Genomic DNA, 18,105 nt, shown 5'->3' with positions numbered 1-18,105 from the left:
CAGCTTACTGAACAGGCCTGTTCTGGTGTGTTCTTCTGGTCCAACTGGCTGAATGTGGACCTCAACAAGCAGATAGGTTGTTGTATTTGTAGTCCTGAACTGCAAACTACAAAACTCTAACCGCAGTCTAAGCTACCACGAGCTAATCTTAGCTAACGTTAGCTAACATGTCAAACGGGGCGAGTCTTTCAACGGCTCTGGGGCTAGTAAATCAGCACGTAGGAGAATGTAAAGTCACACGTCAGCTATAAAACAGCAAGGTGAGCAGTAACACTACAGCAGACGACTACGCTGGGCTACAATAACGTCCTTTAAGATGCTTCTTCAGGTTGGAGGTGGAGGAATCTGGACGCTGAAAGGAGGCTGGTTGCTGGCGAGCAGAGGCTGCCCCGTTATATTTCCTTCTCCCTTCTCTTTATTTAATGTGAAATGCTGTTTGAATGTCCAAGATAGAAACCATTCCTGCCCTCTCTGCTCTGTTGCTCCATCTCGACCTCTATCACTGATCAATAGCTCATTATTGGGTTTTCATATCGGGGCTTCTGGGAAATGCGTGGCGTAGCGAGAGTCTGAGAACATTGGTTGTGTTCAGAGTTTACTAAAAAGAAAGGCTTTGAATGACTTACGTTAGCTGTTGTTCTGGTCTCCGTCTGTCGAGCCAGTCAGAAATAGTCGAGGGAGGAGAGTAAAGATGGAGAGCTCCTAAAGCTTAGTTCCGTATAAATGCACGGACTATTTCTTGTTTTATCGTTAGTGAAACATAATATTGACCTTGTAGTTGAAGGAGCCTCATATAAGATGACATTTCCTCCTGTGGAGTCCGTTCATTCACATTCAGAGATCACCTGTGTTGGACTGGGAAGATGGAGGACAGCGTAAACAACAACTGATAACGTGAGTTGTTAAAACCTTTTTTAGTAATCTCTGGGTACCAACCAGTGTTGTCAGTGCTGTGGTTAAGGTGTAGAGTCCCTGGTGATACTTGGAGCAAAGTCTCATGTTGTGTCGATCCTTCTTAGTGGTCTATAAACAGATATTTTGAGGCTAGCATCGTAGCGTCCCTAGCTCTCCCATTCAGAAGACCATTTGACCCAAAAACCAGAATACGGTCCATCTTAAAAGTGGCGTTTCCGTCCTAAATATACTTTTAAATGACAGTTTGACTCGGGTCCATTCACAGAAAGACCCTAGGCTGTGTTTTGGCGAGAGTTTTAGGCTTTAATGTCCAAATGTGCTGTCTGAATTTCAACGATAGAAACCATTCCTGTCCTGGCTCTGTTGAGGTTGGGCTTCTGGGAAACACATGGAGTTGCCTTCATTTATTCAGAGAAGGAATAAACTGGTGAAACAGAGAAGTATCGTCATGTAATCCATTGATTTCAGCAATGTAACTGTAGTCTAAATACCAGCTGTTTCCATTGACCAGACCCAGACAGCTTGGTGACAGTAACGGAGAGCAGAGCGTCCCCCCCCGATGAGACCTGGCAGCCCAAACACAAGAGGAACATCTCTTCCTCTTCCTCTTCCTCCCTCAAATGGTTTATTTATTTATTTATAATCATCGGTGCCAACCTGCCCTCCATTCAGGACTTATAGACCCATCTCACCCCCCATCTGTTCCAGCTTCTCCCCTCTGGTAGGCGCTACAGAGCACTGGACGCCAAAACCAACAGACTTTCCACAAGCCATCCCCAAGGGAGTACGCGTCTGTCAACAACCTGTAGCTCCTATGGCGCCATGCTGATGCTACCAAGCCATCACCTCCCGTTAGCATCCCGTTAGCATCCCGTTAGCATCCCATTGACTGCCATTCATTCTGACGTCACTTTGACAGAGAATACCTTTACATCTGAAGCGTTTAAAGACTCTATTTGTCCGTTGTTTATTTCTAAAGAAACACGACAATGTATAAAAGGCTCCATTACCTTGTAGCTCACGTTATGGCTCCGTAGCAGACGTTTTTATAACAATAGGCTAACGATTGGGTCATAACCACGAGACTTCCTGTCTCATAGTAGAGGAGTTACCGTATAGTACAGGAGAAGCTCTCAGGCAGTTTGGACTTCCATCAGCTGTTTAAGTGTAATGACTAATGTTAACTATCATTTTAGTGATCAATAATGAGCCTGTGTCTATGTTATCTCCTTACATATACCTACGCTCTCCGTCTCTGCTAGATTGGGAATGATTGAGATTTCTCTTGGCACAGCTACCAGAAGACTTCCAACTTTCAGACAGGTTGCTCACGTCACATCTACGTCTTCAAGCTCAGTTGGAGGCTGCTCAGTAACGCTCAGCCATCACCGGGAAAGAGCTTCTAATGTCCTTCACTGGTCTCCGTCCAGAGACACGGGGTCTGCTGGTCCATTATATATACAGTCTATGGCCATCACTCTGATGAACAGCTGACTTCTGACTCACAGTGGCAGGTTCAATTCCTGAGCAATAACCCAGCAACACTGTCTCTAATCAGCACCTGTTTACTCTTCCACTTATTATTTATTCATCATTCTCTATTTCGGAGCTGTTCATACTGTTCATATTGTAATATAATACTTATATAATAGCATAACACTTATTTATTCCAGCATCCTTTGCACTCTTCATGGCACCACTGCCTCAACCTGTCTATATTGTTTGTCTGTTTATAGTGTGTATATGTTGTTTTGTATGAGTAAGCACATTGTGAGCAATGTATAATCCAAAGAAAAATTCCTCGTATGTGTCCTCATACCTCAAACAAAGCTGACTGACATTCATAATTGGCCTACTAGACACGCATGCGTACCTGTCCCCCTGCCTCTCTCTGGGGAGTTCATGCTACAGAACCGTCTGCTCCACGGTAGAAAGACTCGCCGACTGTTTGTAGAAGACGCGGTGAAAACATCCGTCTCCAGAGTCAAAGATGCTGAAGACGCTTGGTCTCCACTCAGAGAGGACGCTCATTAGTCATTATTATTATTATTATTATCACTACATCATTATTCATGTGACCGGGGACACACGCTTTCATGGCTCTCAGAATATCTCCTGGACCGGGAATGTGAACACTAACTCAAAGCGTTGCATAATGAAGTTAAAGTATAGCAATAATAAATGTGAGAATAATAACAGGAGGAAACGCTGAGCCAAAGGAACGCCACAGAGAGTGTGTGTGTGTGTGTGTGTGTGTGTGTGTGTGTGTGTGTGTGTGTGTGTGTGTGTGTGTGTGTGTGTGACACAGAGAAGCATGAAATATATGCAAATGAGAATTATCTCCTGAACAAAAAGTGAAAACGTAAGCAAAGTGGAACAGCTGGTAAATATGAGGAAATAAAAAGGGAAGTGTCCACACAGAGACAGAGAGACAGACAGAGAGACAGACAGAGGGACAGACAGACCAAGAGACAGACAGAGAGACAGACAGAGGGACAGACAGACGGACAGACAGACCAAGAGACAGACAGAGAGACAGACAGAGGGACAGAGAGACCAAGAGACAGACAGAGGGACAGACAGAGGGACAGACAGACCAAGAGACAGACAGAGGGACAGACAGAGGGACAGACAGACGGACAGACAGACCAAGAGACAGACAGAGAGACAGACGTCCTCCGAGGGTTCAACAGTTGAGATGTGAGACCCTGACTGTCCTTCTGATTCTGGCTCCTGACAGTAACAACCAGAGTCACTGACGTCTGCTGCTCTGACTGAGAAACGTTACGGTATGAAGGGAAACTAGACAGTTTATGAAGTGTTCTCACTGTTTCTCTGTTATGTAACTTCAAGAAAAGCAACATCTTTCTAGCTCTTTGTCCTTTCCATACGCAGAGCTCCATTCTGGTGGTGAGGCTTGTTTCCATCAGACAGCAGACCAGAGGAGCTGAGCTGTTGGGAGTGGCTGACATGTTTCCTCTCTGCAGGTTTCAACATGAAGCTCACAGCTCATTTATCTGATCTGTGTGAGGTCCGCTCCGCTGCTCGCCATCCTCCCTCCCCCCCCCCCCCGCTGCTCGCCATCCTCCCTCCCCCACCCCCCCGCTGCTCGCCATCCTCCCTCCCCCACCCCCCCGCTGCTCGCCATCCTGCCCCCCGCACAGATGCACCGCACAGATGCACCCTGCTGTCTAATGGAAACTCTAAACTGTGAGCTGTGTACTAATGTGTATGTATGGAGAGAGAGGGGGGGGGAGTTCATAGGAAAAGAGAGAGACACACACACACACACACAGATACACACATACAGACACACACACACACACAGAGACACACACACACACACACACAGACACACACACACACACACACAGGGACACACACAGACACACACACACACACACACAAACACAGACACACACACACACACACACAGCACACACACACACACACACACACACACACACATACATACACACACACACACACACACACACACACACACACAGATACACACACACACACACACACACACACACACACACACACACACACACACACACACACACACACATACATACATACAGACACACACACACACACACACACACACACACACACACACACACACACATACACAGATACAGCATACAGCACACACACACACACACAGGGACACACACACACACACACACACACACACACACACACACGACACACACACACACACACACACACACACACATACATACATACAGACACACACACACACACACACACACACACACACACACACACACACACACACACAGATACACACACACACACACACACACACACACACACACACACACACACAGAGACACCCCCCCCCCAATGAAGCCGGCAGGTGAATCCAGAGGATAACAGGGTCAGCACATTGTCCTGTAAGAACAAGAAGAAACGTTCCCCGGAGCCAGAGTCCATTCAGCGCCCTGCGTCCACTCACTGCTCTTTTAAAGCCGGCCTCCATCTGAACTCCTATTGTCTCTGAGTGAATGAGTGAAGCGTACACGGGGGAAGAATGGAGCGCTGACCTGAAACGGGGAAGGACAGAGGACAGCACGCTCCACCAGAGGTTCTCTAACGTTTGAATGTGTGGAGCTCCCTGTCTGGACATCTCTGCTCACTCTGGGGCTTCTTCTCCCTCTCTTCCAAAGACTCACACACACACAGACACACACATAGACAGACACACACACACACAGGTACACACACACACACGCACTTCACAAACACACACACACACACACGCACACACACACACACAGGTACACACACACACAGACACACACAGACACACACATAGACAAACACACACACACACACACACAGGTACACACAGGTACACACACACACACACAGGTACACACACACACACACACACACACACACACACACACACACACACACACACACACACACACACACACACACACACACACACACACACACACACGCACTTCACACACACACACACACACACACGCACTTCCCACACACCACACACAGGTACACACACACACACACACACACAGAGACACACACAGACACACACATAGACAGACACACACACACACACACACACACACACACACACACACACACACAGAGACACACACAGACACACACATAGACAGACACACACACACACACACACACACACACACACACACACACACACACTTCACACACACACACACACACACACACACACACACACACACACACACACACACACTTCACACACACACACACACACAGGTACACACACACACAGACACACACACACAGAGACACACACACACACACACACACACACACACACATCACACACACACACACACACACACACACACACACACACACACACGTACACACACACACACACACACACACACACATACATACATACAGACACGTACACACACACACACACACACACAAACACATTCATAGAGACACATACACACACACACACACACACACACACACAGACGCACACAGACACATACACACACACACACACACACATATATACACACACACACACTATTAATTAATCGCGATTAACTATAGAAATTCAATGATTAATCGCGATTAAGAAAATGTAATCGTTTGACAGCCTTAATTAATACACAACCCTCCAGAGAGAGAGCTTTTAGTTTAACATGAAACAGCCCCGAAATCACCATCACCAAACCCACCAGACTCCATGTAAATAATCAGGACTTTTAGCGTGTATAGAGCCAGCATATCTCCACCAGACTCCATGTAAATAATCAGGACTTTTAGCGTGTATAGAGCCAGCATATCTCCACCAGACTCCATGTAAATAATCAGGACTTTTAGCGTGTATAGAGCCAGCATATCTCCACCAGACTCCATGTAAATAATCAGGACTTTTAGCGTGTATAGAGCCAGCATATTTCCACCAGACTCCATGTAAATAATCAGGACTTTTAGCGTGTATAGAGCCAGCATATCTCCACCAGACTCCATGTAAATAATCAGGACTTTTAGCGTGTATAGAGCAAGCATATCTCCACCAGACTCCATGTAAATAATCAGGACTTTTAGCGTGTATAGAGCCAGCATATCTCCACCAGACTCCATGTAAATAATCAGGACTTTTATCAGCGTAAAACACACTTCATTCAAAGTGGACAGAAACTAAATAAAACTATCACAAGCCGTCTTGGTTCATCTTTCCACTGTTCCAACAATCACCACTCTGGTTTGGTTGAAATACCATTTCACCATAATTCACCCATTTACATGTGGAGATATGCTGGCTCTATACACGCTAAAAGTCCTGATTATTTACATGGAGTCTGGTGGAGATATGCTGGCTCTATACACGCTAAAAGTCCTGATTATTTACATGGAGTCTGGTGGAAATATGCTGGCTCTATACACGCTAAAAGTCCTGATTATTTACATGGAGTCTGGTGGAGATATGCTGGCTCTATACACACTAAAAGTCCTGATTATTTACATGGAGTCTGGTGGAAATATGCTGGCTCTATACACGCTAAAAGTCCTGATTATTTACATGGAGTCTGGTGGAAATATGCTGGCTCTATACACACTAAAAGTCCTGATTATTTACATGGAGTCTGGTGGAAATATGATGGCTCTACACACGCTAAAAGTCCTGATTATTTACATGGAGTCTGGTGGAAATATGCTGGCTCTATACACGCTAAAAGTACTGATTATTTACATGGAGTCTGGTGGAAATATGATGGCTCTACACACGCTAAAAGTCCTGATTATTTACATGGAGTCTGGTGGAGATATGATGGCTCTATACACACTAAAAGTCCTGATTATTTACATGGAGTCTGGTGGAGATATGATGGCTCTATACACGCTAAAAGTCCTGATTATTTACATGGAGTCTGGTGGAGATATGATGGCTCTATACACGCTAAAAGTCCTGATTATTTACATGGAGTCTGGTGGAGATATGCTGGCTCTATACACGCTAAAAGTCCTGATTATTTACATGGAGTCTGGTGGAGATATGCTGGCTCTATACACGCTAAAAGTCCTGATTATTTACATGGAGTCTGGTGGAGATATGCTGGCTCTATACACGCTAAAAGTCCTGATTATTTACATGGAGTCTGGTGGAAATATGCTGGCTCCATACACGCTAAAAGTCCTGATTATTTACATGGAGTCTGGTGGAGATATGCTGGCTCTATACACGCTAAAAGTCCTGATTATTTACATGGAGTCTGGTGGAGATATGCTGGCTCTATACACGCTAAAAGTCCTGATTATTTACATGGAGTCTGGTGGAAATATGCTGGCTCTATACACGCTAAAAGTCCTGATTATTTACATGGAGTCTGGTGGAAATATGCTGGCTCTATACACGCTAAAAGTCCTGATTATTTACATGGAGTCTGGTGGAGATATGCTGGCTCTATACACGCTAAAAGTACTGATTATTTACATGGAGTCTGGTGGAAATATGCTGGCTCTATACACGCTAAAAGTCCTGATTATTTACATGGAGTCTGGTGGAGATATGCTGGCTCTATACACGCTAAAAGTACTGATTATTTACATGGAGTCTGGTGGAAATATGATGGCTCTATACAAGCTAAAAGTGCTGATTATTTACATGGAGTCTGGTGGAAATATGCTGGCTCTATACACGCTAAAAGTCCTGATTATTTACATGGAGTCTGGTGGAGATATGCTGGCTCTATACACGCTAAAAGTCCTGATTATTTACATGGAGTCTGGTGGAGATATGCTGGCTCTATACACGCTAAAAGTCCTGATTATTTACATGGAGTCTGGTGGAGATATGCTGGCTCTATACACGCTAAAAGTCCTGATTATTTACATGGAGTCTGGTGGAGATATGCTGGCTCTATACACGCTAAAAGTCCTGATTATTTACATGGAGTCTGGTGGAGATATGCTGGCTCTATACACGCTAAAAGTCCTGATTATTTACATGGAGTCTGGTGGAGATATGCTGGCTCTATACACGCTAAAAGTCCTGATTATTTACATGGAGTCTGGTGGAGATATGATGGCTCTACACACGCTAAAAGTCCTGATTATTTACATGGAGTCTGGTGGAGATATGATGGCTCTATACACGCTAAAAGTCCTGATTATTTACATGGAGTCTGGTGGAGATATGATGGCTCTATACACGCTAAAAGTCCTGATTATTTACATGGAGTCTGGTGGGGAACTATGATGACAGAAACTCTCATAAACGTCATGGCGTGTTTGTTTTGTGAACTTACAGGCGTAGGTCATGGCGAAGCTGCTCCCCGTGTCCACCATGTCCACCTGCGGCACCAGTTTGGGGACGTCCTGGTGTTGCGCCAAGGCGAAGCGAAACACCTCGTACTCATGGGAGCCCGTGGGGAAAAGACCTCCTGTTCCACAAAGAGACAACGCCGGGGTTAAATAATGTCACAGGAGAAGAAGAAGAAGAAGAAGAAGAAGAAGAAGAAGAAGAAGAAGAAGAAGGGTTAGCAGGGGGAATGAGAGGGGGAAACACCAGAGCAGGGGGAATGAGAGGAGGAAACACCAGAGCAGGGGGAATGAGAGGGGGAAACACCAGAGCAGGGGGGAATGAGAGGGGGGAAACACCAGAGCAGGGGAATGAGAGGGAGGGAAACACCAGAGCAGGGGGAATGAGAGGGGGAAACACCAGAGCAGGGGGAATGAGAGGGGGGGAACACCAGAGCAGGGGGAATGAGAGGGGGAAACACCAGAGCAGGGGGAATGAGAGGGGGGAACACCAGAGCAGGGGGAATGAGAGGGGGAAACACCAGAGCAGGGGGAATGAGAGGGGGGGAACACCAGAGCAGGGGGAATGAGAGGGGGGAACACCAGAGCAGGGGGAATGAATGAGGGGGAACACCAGAGCAGGGGGAATGAGAGGGAGAAACACCAGAGCAGGGGGAATGAGGGGGGGGAACACCAGAGCAGGAGGGAATGAGAGGGGGAACACCAGAGCAGGGGGAATGAGAGGGGGAACACCAGAAGATATTCCTTTTTAAACCTAGACGTAGCCTACATGAGTCCTTCGTCTCTGTTTCTGCTGGTTATGCTGAGCCATCGATCCATCTCGTCAGTTGACAGTAACGTAAACTTGATGCCTCCGTATCGCTAATGTTCTGATTATATGTGACGTAAAGTGTCAGTAACATTGTCGTCTTCATTGCTGAAGTATGACAACAGCCAAGAACAGCCAGAAACTGTTATATAAGTTTTAATAAAACTGGTCTAAACGTCTCCACCTTGTGCTCAGAGTGGTGTCTCCTGACAGCCGTCTCTGAACAGAACGCCGTCGGTTTGCAGTAATTGCCGTTAAAAGCCTGTTCCCACTCCCAACCCGCCGGTCTGTAGAGTCTCCAAACACTGATCCAGCCGCTCCACTTCTCTGGCTGGAGTAGGAAGACATCTTCACATTATCTTTGATGTCACATATCAGAAAACTACAAACCTTTCTCTTCTAAACCTTCCAGAGATGCAACCATTAGTCCAGTAATCAATAGGAATCACACACACACACACACACACACACATTCATAGAGACACATGCACACACACACACACACACACACACACACACACACACACACACACACACACACACACACACACACACACACATTCATAGAGACACACACACACACACACACACACACATTCATAGAGACACATACACACACACACACACACACACACACACACATAGAGACACACACACACACACACACACACACACACACATAGAGACACATGCACACACACACACACACACACACATTCATAGAGACACATACACACACACACACACACACACACACACACACACACACACACACACACACACACACACACACACACACACACACACACACACATTCATACAGACACGTACACACACACACACACACACACACACACATACATTCATACAGACACGTACACACACACACACACACACATCATACACACACACACACACACATACATACACACACATACACACACACACACACACACACACATACACACATACATACATACACACATACACACACACACACACACACACACACACACACACACACACACACACACACACACACACACACACACACACACACACACACACACACACACATTCATACAGACACGTACATACACACACACACACACACATACATTCATACAGACACGTACATACACACACACACACACACACACACGTACAGGTCACGATTTTCACTTATTTCGTGCACAGGTCACGATTTTTCATCATACAGGTCACGATTTTCTCGCTTATTTCGGGTACAGGTCGCGATTTCACTTATTTCACGTACAGGCACGATTTCTGCTTATTTCTGTACAGTCGCGATTTTTTCGCTTATATTACACACACACACACACACACACACACGTGTGTTTTATCCGTTATTTTCGTGCTACAGGTCGCGATTTTCTCGTTTATATCGTGTACAGGTCACGATTTTTCGTGTGGCGTGGCGTGGCGTGGCGTGGCGTGGCGTAGCGTGGCGTGAGCGTGAGCGTAGCGTAGCGTGAGCGTGGCGTGAGCGTGGCGTGAGCGTGAGCGTGAGCGTGGCGTGAGCGTGGCCTGAGCGTGGCGTGAGCGTGAGCGTGGCGTAGCGTGGCGTGAGCGTGGCGTGAGCGTGGCGTGAGCGTGGCGTGGCGTGGCGTGAGCGTAGCGTAGCGTGGCGTGAGCGTGGCCTGAGCGTAGCGTGGCGTGAGCGTGGCCTGGCGTGGCGTGAGCGTGAGCGTAGCGTAGCGTGAGCGTGGCCTGAGCGTGGCGTGGCGTGGCGTGGCGTGAGCGTGGCGTTTCTGTCTTTACACACCAGAAAGGTGTCTGACGCCGCTGCTGGTCTTGTCTGTACACAATGACAGAATATTTCCTTCATATTGACAGGTGCAGTATTTGAAAATCAATAATTATTTATTACATTCATATTTGCATTTATGTTAAAACCTCGAGACTTTCAAACATTATTAAATGTATTTGTGTCAACATGACGTATAAACATCTGGTCGTATTCTATTTTGCCTGGAAACGCTTCCAACGCTCGTTTTCGGCGCCTGAAGGCCATTGTACAGTCGCCGTAGCCGAGCTGTGGAGCGCCAGTGTGACATCATGGGAGCGCCCTAACTGTTTATACCCGCGCCTGGTGGTCGCGACACTAGCTGCAGTCTTCTCCTGAACATGGCATCCTGGCATCCTGGCATCCTGCCCTCGAGCTCGCTCAGGCGTCCTGTTAACGCTTTGTCGTGCGCTGCTGAAAAAAATAGAGCCTGGACGCGTCATTTTGACGAGACGTGCGTGTCACGCAGCCAGTGTGCAAGCTCTAACCTCATGGCCGACACGCTCACGTCACGCAGCCAGCGTGTCTATGCCTTTCACCTGTGTCTACTGTGTATGGTCATTGTGTTTTTCTCATGCCATCAACCTGCTAAGGGACTGCAGATGAAAATCAGCCTGTTTGGCTAAATCTGACACACTTACACGTTGGACTCTGTACTGATGTTGACTCATGTGGTTGTCCTTTTTAAATAAAGAAATCTGGCGCTGTGGCGGGTGTCAATTTAAAGCCCTTAATAACCTTAATACATCTCATAGTATATATATATATATATATATATATATATATATATATATATATATATATATATATATATATACTATGGATAATAACACCTGTGGTCTGCAGACTGCAGCTCTGTCTCTGCTAGCAGAGACTGCAGCTCAGAAGCAGTCTCTGCTAGCAGACGAACACTCACTAATAAACTTATTAAAACAGTGAAAACACGTTTTATAAAACGTTATATTAAACACAATGTGACACAACATACTGACCAACCTCGCGTGCTCCTCAGCCAGGTGAAAAACAAAAAGAAAACACGACATTTCGGGACGTTTAGAAGAGACGCGCTAACCTTTCACGTGTGACGCCTGTCGGCGATGCACCTTCAGAATAAAATACATTCCCCCCCCCCCCCAAAAAAAAGGAAGATGTTCTATTTTAAGACAATAACTTCGGCAAAAAAACTAAATCCCAGTACAACTGTACTACTGTGCTCCCTACGGCTACGTGTTGTTTTGTTGAAACTTCAAAATAAGAGCTGCGACATTGATAGTAAATACTGTAGCCTGAAAACAAGAGTACAAGATTCATTCATAGCAGACAGAAAATAAAACAGAAAATAAATAACAGTTAAAGGGAGGACTAAAAAAATAAATAATAATAAAAACAGTTTCAAAATGTTTTTTTTATTTTATTTTAAACATTTAAAAAATATAAACAGTAAAAAACGTAAATGTATAAAAAAAAAAATGTAAAAAACTAAAACGAAATAGAAAATAAATAACAGTGAAAGGAATAATAAATCATAATAATGAAAACAGTTTTACAACAACAAACACATTTACATTTAAAAAAAAATACAAACAGGACAAAAAAAAATGCAAACAGTAAAGAACATGAAAAAAATATGAGCAATAAAATAAATGCATGCGTATTTAGATGTATAAATATATTGGCGTTTACAGGGATTTGTCCCGGGTGTCCCTGACTCACCGATGTGGATGTTACTCGGGAAACTTGTTCCGCTGCAGAGCCCGAGGATCGGCAGCAGCAGCAGCAGCAGCGGGCGGAGAAGCGAGGGGAGCCGGGGAGAACAGCAGCTCTGCAGCGGGCGGAGCAGCGAGGGGAGCGGGGGAGAACAGCAGCTCTGCGGCCGCCGCATGGTTCCTCCAGCAGCAGCAGCAGCGGCAGCAGCGGCAGCACGACCGGAGTAATCCCATTCAGAGGCTCCGCAGCCCGGACACACTCTCACTCAAACACCGGCAGACTGGTTCCCTCTCTCCGGCTCTTTAGGTGTGTGTCTCTCTCTCTCTCTCTCTCTCTCTCTCTCTCTCTCTCTCTCTCTCTCTCTCTCTCTCTCTCTCTCTCTCTCTCTGTCTCTCTCCCTCTCTCTCTCTCTCTCTCTGTCTCTATCCCTCTCTCTCTCTGTCTCTCTCTCTCTCTGTCTCTCTCTCTCTGTCTCTCTCTCTCTCTCTCTCTCTCTCTCTCTCTCTCTGTCTCTCTCTCTCTGCTCTCTCTCTCTGTCTCTCATCTCTCTCTCTCTGTCTCTCTCTCTCTCTCTCTCTCTCTCTCTCTCTGTCTCTCTCTCTCTCTCTGTCTCTCTCTCTCTCTCTCTCTCTCTCTCTCTGTCTCTCTCTCTCTCTCTGCTCTCTCTCTCTCTCTCTCTCTCTGTCTCTCTATCCCCCTCTCTCTCTCTCTCTCTCTCTCTCTCTCTCTCTCTCTCTCTCTCTCTCTCTCTCTCTCTCTCTCTCTCTCTCTCTCTCTCTCTGTCTCTCTCTCTCTCTCTCTCTCTCTGTCTCTATCCCCCTCTCTCTCTCTCTCTCTCTCTCTCTCTCTCTCTGTCTCTCTCTCTCTGTCTCTCTCTCTCTCTCTGTCTCTCTCTCTCTCTGTCTCTCTCTCTCTCTGTCTCTCTCTCTCTCTCTCTCGTCTCTCTCTGTCTCTCTCTCTCTCTCTCTCTCTCTCTCTGCCTCTCTCTCTGTCTCTCTCTCTCTCTCGTCTCTCTCTCTCTTCTGTCTCTCTCTCTCTCTGTCTCTCTCTCTCTCTGTCTCTCTCTGTCTCTCTCTCTCTCTCTCTCTGTCTCTCTCTCTCTCTCTGCTGCTGTGTTGACTGTCAGAGTGTGTTCATGGTTTCTGAACCAACTACCTCTCTCCCCCTCTATCTTCCTCAGTTTTAAATTTCACCTTTTCATTTTTTAATTTTCAATTTTTTTATTGGCCCTACAAAATCAACATATCTGTGTTGCCAAAGCAGAGAAAAGAAACAACAACAACAAGGAGTCTTCCCGTCTCTCAGTTCATTTTAAAAAGCTTTATTGCCATGAATGTCAGGAAAACAATCTTGCCCAAAGCGTCAATGATGAATGCAATAAGATAAGAAAAAAATATTTAGGTTTGTATTGGCGGCGCCCTCAAAGCAGGAAGTAAGGTGAGGAAGTGTAGGAGCGCCCCGACACACCAAGGAGATCGTCGGTGAGCGACCGTCGCCCTAGTTTTTCTAGACCCTCCTCCACAGCGCTGCGGAGGAGGGTCTGGCTACTCCACACAGCATTCCTGGATGGGAGAAAAACGTGCTCTGGTTTATTGGCATTTCTTTAAACCAATCACAATCATCGTAGGTGAGGCTAAGCGCCTCTCTCTGAGAACGTAAGAGACGTCTCCTGTTTCAACAGCTGGTGGAGTCTCCAGAGGCTGGTTTTAGACCGTAAGAGACGTCTCCTGTTTCTACAGCCAATAGAGAAGTCAGCTGGTGGAGTCTCCAGAGGCTGGTTTTAGAACGTAAGAGACGTCTCCTGTTTCAACAGCCAATAGAGAAGTCAGCTGGTGGAGTCTCCAGAGGCTGGTTTTAGACCGTAAGAGATGTCTCCTGTTTCAACAGCCAATAGAGAAGTCAGCTGGTGGAGTCTCCAGAGGCTGGTTTTAGACCGTAAGAGACGTCTCCTGTTTCAACAGCCAATAGAGAAGTCAGCTGGTGGAGTCTCCAGAGGCTGGTTTTACAACGTAAGAGACGTCTCCTGTTTCAACAGCCAATAGAGAAGTCAGCTGGTGGAGTCTCCAGAGGCTGGTTTTAGACCGTAAGAGAAGTCTCCTGTTTCAACAGCTGATAGAGAAGTCAGCTGGTGGAGTCTCCAGAGGCTGGTTTTAGACCGTAAGAGACGTCTCCTGTTTCAACAGCTGATAGAGAAGTCAGCTGGTGGAGTCTCCAGAGGCTGGTTTTTAGACCGTAAGAGACGCCTCCTGTTTCAACAGCCAATAGAGAAGTCAGCTGGTGGAGTCTCCAGAGGCTGGTTTTAGGACGTAAGCGACGTCTCCTGTTTCAACAGCCAATAGAGAAGTCAGCTGGTGGAGTCTCCAGAGGCTGGCTTTTAGACGTAAGAGACGTCTCCTGTTTCAACAGCCAATAGAGAAGTCAGCTGGTGGAGTCTCCAGAGGCTGGTTTTTAGACCGTAAGAGACGTCTCCTGTTTCAACAGCCAATAGAGAAGTCAGCTGGTGGAGTCTCCAGAGGCTGGTTTTATGACGTAAGAGACGTCTCCTGTTTCAACAGCCGATAGAGAAGTCAGCTGGTGGAGTCTCCAGAGGCTGGTTTAAGACCGTAAGAGATGTCTCCTGTTTCAACAGCTGATAGAGAAGTCAGCTGGTGGAGTCTCCAGAGGCTGGTTTTATGACGTAAGAGACGTCTCCTGTTTCAACAGCCGATAGAGAAGTCAGCTGGTGGAGTCTCCAGAGGCTGGTTTTTAGAACGTAAGCGACGTCTCCTGTTTCAACAGCCAATAGAGAAGTCATCTGGTGGAGTCTCCAGAGGCTGGTTTTATGACGTAAGAGACGTCTCCTGTTTCAACAGCCAATAAAGAAGTCATCTGGTGGAGTCTCCAGAGGCTGGTTTTTAGACCGTAAGAGACGTCTCCTGTTTCAACAGCCGATAGAGAAGTCAGCTGGTGGAGTCTCCAGAGGCTGGTTTACGACGTAAGAGACGTCTCCTGTTTCAACAGCCAATAGAGAAGTCAGCTGGTGGAGTCTCCGAGGCTGGTTTAGACGTGAGACGTCTCCTGTTTCAACAGCCAATAGAAGTCAGCTGGTGGAGTCTCTAGAGCTGGTTTTAGGGACGTAAGAGACGTCTCCTGTTTCAACAGCCAATAGAGAAGTCAGCTGGTGGAGTCTCCAGAGGCTGGTTTTAGACCGTAGAGACGTCTCCTGTTTCAACAGCCAATGAGAGTCAGCTGGTGAGTCTCCAGAGGCTGGTTTTTAGACGCTAAGAGACGTCTCCTGTTTCAACAGCCAATAGAGAAGTCAGCTGGTGGAGTCTCCAGAGGCTGGTTTTAGACCGTAAGAGACGTCTCCTGTTTCAACAGCCGATAGAGAAGTCAGCTGGTGGAGTCTCCAGAGGCTGGTTTTAGACCGTAAGAGACGTCTCCTGTTTCAACAGCCAATAGAGAAGTCAGCTGGTGAGTCTCCAGAGGCTGGTTTTAGGACGTAAGAGACGTCTCCTGTTTCAACAGCCAATAGAGAAGTCAGCTGGTGGAGTCTCCAGAGGCTGGTTTTAGACCGTAAGAGACGTCTCCTGTTTCAACAGCTGATAGAGAAGTCAGCTGGTGGAGTCTCCAGAGGCTGGTTTTAGAACGTAAGAGACGTCTCCTGTTTCAACAGCTGATAGAGAAGTCAGCTGGTGGAGTCTCCAGAGGCTGGTTTTACAACGTAAGAGACGTCTCCTGTTTCTACAGCCAATAGAGAAGTCAGCTGGTGGAGTCTCCAGAGGCTGGTTTTAGGACGTAAGAGACGTCTCCTGTTTCTACAGCCAATAGAGAAGTCAGCTGGTGGAGTCTCCAGAGGCTGGTTTTAGGACGTAAGAGACGTCTCCTGTTTCAACAGCTGATGAGAGCGCTCAGCTGGTGTGGAGCCTCCAGAGGCTGGTTTAGGACGTAGAGACGTCTCCTGTTTCAACAGCCAATAGAGAAGTCAGCTGGTGGAGTCTCCAGAGGCTGGTTTTAGAACGTAAGAGACGTCTCCTGTTTCAACAGCTGATAGAGAAGTCAGCTGGTGGAGTCTCCAGAGGCTGGTTTTAGACCGTAAGAGACGTCTCCTGTTTCAACAGCTGATAGAGAAGTCAGCTGGTGGAGTCTCCAGAGGCTGGTTTTACAACGTAAGAGACCCACACGTTTCCACTAGTCTCGTTGCAAATCTTTGGTCTGAACTGGGCTTTAGTCGTGCAACAGAAAAAACAATCACAATCGTCAAATGTCTTGTTTTGTCCACAAATAAGATATTCACTTTACTGTCACATAGTCTCCCATTGCCAGACCTTCCGCCACAGCGCTGCAAAGGAAGGTCTGGCTAGTCTTTGTTGTTTTGGTGGAACATGTGTACGTTCAAAAGTAGTTGTAGTTGTGCAACAGAAAGCTCAGATTGGACAGATAGTCTAGCTAGCTGTCTGGATTTACCCTGCAGAGATCTGAGGACCAGTTAACCATAGTCCTCATAGTTACATTCCACTGATATTTACTTTCCCTGGGCCATCGGGGCCTACGTTGGGCAAAAGTGGCCCAAATCATCAAGTGACCAGGTCAGACTTCTTCAGAAGTAGTGTGAACACTCAAATCAGAGTTAGACCACCTCCATATGTGGTCCTTTTTTCAATGTGGCCGCAGTGTGAACAACCAAAGCGCATTTGATGCGACTTTTACGTCAATCTACATCAACATTTGTCACAATTATGCTCCAGTGGGAGGTAGCCCGAGACACAGACAGTAACATTAAAAACTAGACTAGGCCTACAACATGGAGAACAGTGATGGAGCAGGTCACTGGAGGGAGGGGGAGGTGTTAGACCTCATTAGTGTACGGGGAGATACTTCAATTCAATCAAAACTAGAAGGATCATACCGTAACCGCTCCTCCTCAGCACCTGCTCATTAATGTTACGGCTGCCATTACACAAACATTTTGAAATAAAAGTTTAATTTAAAAAATAAAATAAAATGCTTCTTTCCTCCATAACCTCCCTAACTTAACTAGCCTGGGAAAACCCTG

At 46.5% G+C, this 18,105-nt stretch overlaps 1 protein-coding gene across 1 annotated transcript in view; it reads right to left on the bottom strand.

Moving 5' to 3' along the window:
* Positions 1 to 13,352, bottom strand: part of LOC144513350 (glutamate receptor 1-like) — a 74,333-nt gene extending 60,981 nt beyond the window's left edge. The window contains exons 1-2 of the mRNA XM_078244392.1: positions 13,077 to 13,352; positions 8,736 to 8,870 (exon numbers count right to left, since the gene is read on the bottom strand). Coding sequence (XP_078100518.1) covers positions 8,736 to 8,870; positions 13,077 to 13,245 — 304 coding nt within the window. The 5' untranslated portion in view covers positions 13,246 to 13,352. The remainder of the gene's footprint in view (positions 1 to 8,735; positions 8,871 to 13,076) is intronic.
* Between the last annotated feature and the right edge of the window lie 4,753 nt (positions 13,353 to 18,105).

This window comes from Sander vitreus, unplaced genomic scaffold, assembly GCF_031162955.1.
Source record: "Sander vitreus isolate 19-12246 unplaced genomic scaffold, sanVit1 ctg227_0, whole genome shotgun sequence".
In the NCBI taxonomy this organism is placed as follows: domain Eukaryota; kingdom Metazoa; phylum Chordata; class Actinopteri; order Perciformes; family Percidae; genus Sander; species Sander vitreus.
Note: the sequence above shows the minus strand (reverse complement) of the source record. Positions and strands in the feature narration are given on the sequence as shown.